The 2,218-nt window shown below is 30.6% G+C and overlaps 1 protein-coding gene across 1 annotated transcript; it reads right to left on the bottom strand.

The window, feature by feature from the left end:
* Positions 1 to 1,138: 1,138 nt before the first annotated feature.
* On the bottom strand, positions 1,139 to 1,664 carry EAH_00036760 (hypothetical protein; the record flags this gene model as incomplete). The annotated part of the gene is made up of 2 exons (XM_013395590.1): positions 1,139 to 1,174; positions 1,343 to 1,664. Coding segments are annotated over 2 exons (358 nt in total), but the record flags the coding sequence as incomplete, so codon positions are not given.
* Positions 1,665 to 2,218: the final 554 nt, after the last annotated feature.

The raw sequence follows: 2,218 nt of genomic DNA, 5'->3' as shown, positions 1-2,218 counted from the left end.
TATAATAACAATTGAAAATGACAATAATAATATTATTAAAATAATAATAATAAAATTAAAAATAATATTAATAAATAATAATAATAATAATATTAATCTGGCTTTGCTGATTTTGTTAATAATTTGTTTGTGTCGCCCTAAGCCCGAAGCCCCAATATTGCATGCAAGTAGAAGAAATAAAAAACAAAAGAAATAAATGAAGAAATGTAAATAAATAATTAAATAATTAATTTAATAATTAATTAATTAATTTAATAATTAATTAATTAATTATCTAATTAATTATTTAATATATATTTCGTCTGCATGCAGAGGGAATGCCCCACCGACCCCAACACCCCGAAAGGCGAAAGGCTGTGAATTTTGTATTTGTTTGTATAAATTGTTTGTAAAAATATAAAATTTAATATTTTATTTTTATTTATTTGTTTTTTATTTGTTTTTTCTGCTGTTTTTATGTCTCTTTCTCCCCAGCCCTTACCTCTACCTCCTACCTTCTTGGAGGCCTCTCCGTCATGGGTATAACGAATCTGCTGGTACATTTATTTATTTATTTTATTTATTTTATTTATTTTATTTTATTTATTTACTTCTTAATACACTTTAAATAAAGAAGCAGTCATATAAACATAAAGTTGTTTATATATATTATAAATAGTTGTATATACACTGTGTTGTTTATCTCCTTATTCATGTCTTCGTTGTCTTCCTCTTACTTTTGCTTTGTTTAAGGCCTTAAGAGCATTAAAAATTTATTTTTTTTGTATTTGTTTGTTTGTTTTGTTGCTCTCTCTTTGCCTACTGTTTCCTTTGTTTCTTTTGTCTCCTTTTTGCTTTTTTATCAGCCATTTGCGTTTCTTTATCTCATCTGCATTTATATATATATCTCTCTCTCTATCTCTCTCTACTTTTAATCCTTTTGTATATATATATCCCTCTCTATCTTCTCCTTTGTTGTTTATACCTCCCTGTTTGTCTATCTATATATATATATACATGTATGTGTTTATAAACATTTGTTTATTTCTTTTGCTTGTATTTTAATCTCTATACTTTATTTGTTTTTCTGTTGTTTTTGCTGTTTATCTTTATTTGTCTGTCTTTTATTTTTGTTATTTGCAGCAATTCCTCAAGCCCATCACATATCCCGGCCATGTGGAAGAGTAAACACCCCCTAAACCCTAAACCCTAAACCCTAAACCCCAAACCCTAAACCCTAAACCCTAGCAACACCCCTGCTGGCTTTGCCTTTGATATATTTGATAATGTCTTCTCCTTTAAACGTAAATTTGTTCAGCGATTTGCAGCATAAACTACAAACCCTAAACAACAAAAAAATCACTTCCTTTTCCCGTTGCTGCTGTTGCTGCTTCTGCTGTTGCTGCTGCTGCTGTTGCTGCTGCTGCTGCTGCTGCTGCTTCTGTTGCTGCTGTTGCTGTTGCTGTTGTTGCTGTTGCTGCTGTTTCTGCTGCTCTTGCTGTTGCTTCTCTTGCTGGTACTGCTCCTGCCGCTGATCTTGCTCCTTCTGCTGCTGCTGCTGCTCTTGCCGCTGCTGCTGCTGCTGCTCTTGTTGCTGCTGCTGCTGCTGTTTGCATGCAGGTGCAGGGGACAGGTTGTGGGTGTGGATGCGATGTGCTGGATGCACCGTGGGGCTGCTGCATGCGCTGTTGAGTTAGTAGAAGGAAGAGACACAGACAAGTAAAAGAATAAATAAATAAATAAATAAATAAATAAAAGTATATTGTCCTGTCTTTTCTTTTCCTGTCTTTGCTTTGTTATTTATTTTCTTTTGATGTTTCTCTTTGTCTTGTTCAGGGCTTTTCTCCCTTTTATTTATTTATTTATTTATTTATTTATATGTTTATTTGTTTTGTCTGTTTTATTTATTTATTTATTTACTTGTTAGTTTTGTCCTGTTTTAATTGTCCGTTTGCATGAATTTAATTTGCTGTCTCCGTTTGTCTTTGTCTTTGTTTATTTGAATTTTATTTATTTTTATTTATTTTTATTTATTTTTATTTATTTTTATTTATTAGGTTTCTGCGGTTTTTTATTTCTATGGTCTCTCTGCTGCGTTTCTACGGCGTTATTCCTTTGATTGGTGAGGGGGCGGCAATGTTTATAAAGTCTATATAATATTAATATATATATAATATAATATTATATAATATAATATATATATTTATATTATATTATATTGTATTATATTATATTATAT

This window comes from Eimeria acervulina, genomic scaffold (genome assembly GCF_000499425.1).
Source record: "Eimeria acervulina Houghton genomic scaffold, Eah_scaff400, whole genome shotgun sequence".
Classification (NCBI taxonomy): Eukaryota; Apicomplexa; class Conoidasida; order Eucoccidiorida; family Eimeriidae; genus Eimeria; species Eimeria acervulina.
This window is presented reverse-complemented; position numbering and strand designations above follow the sequence as displayed.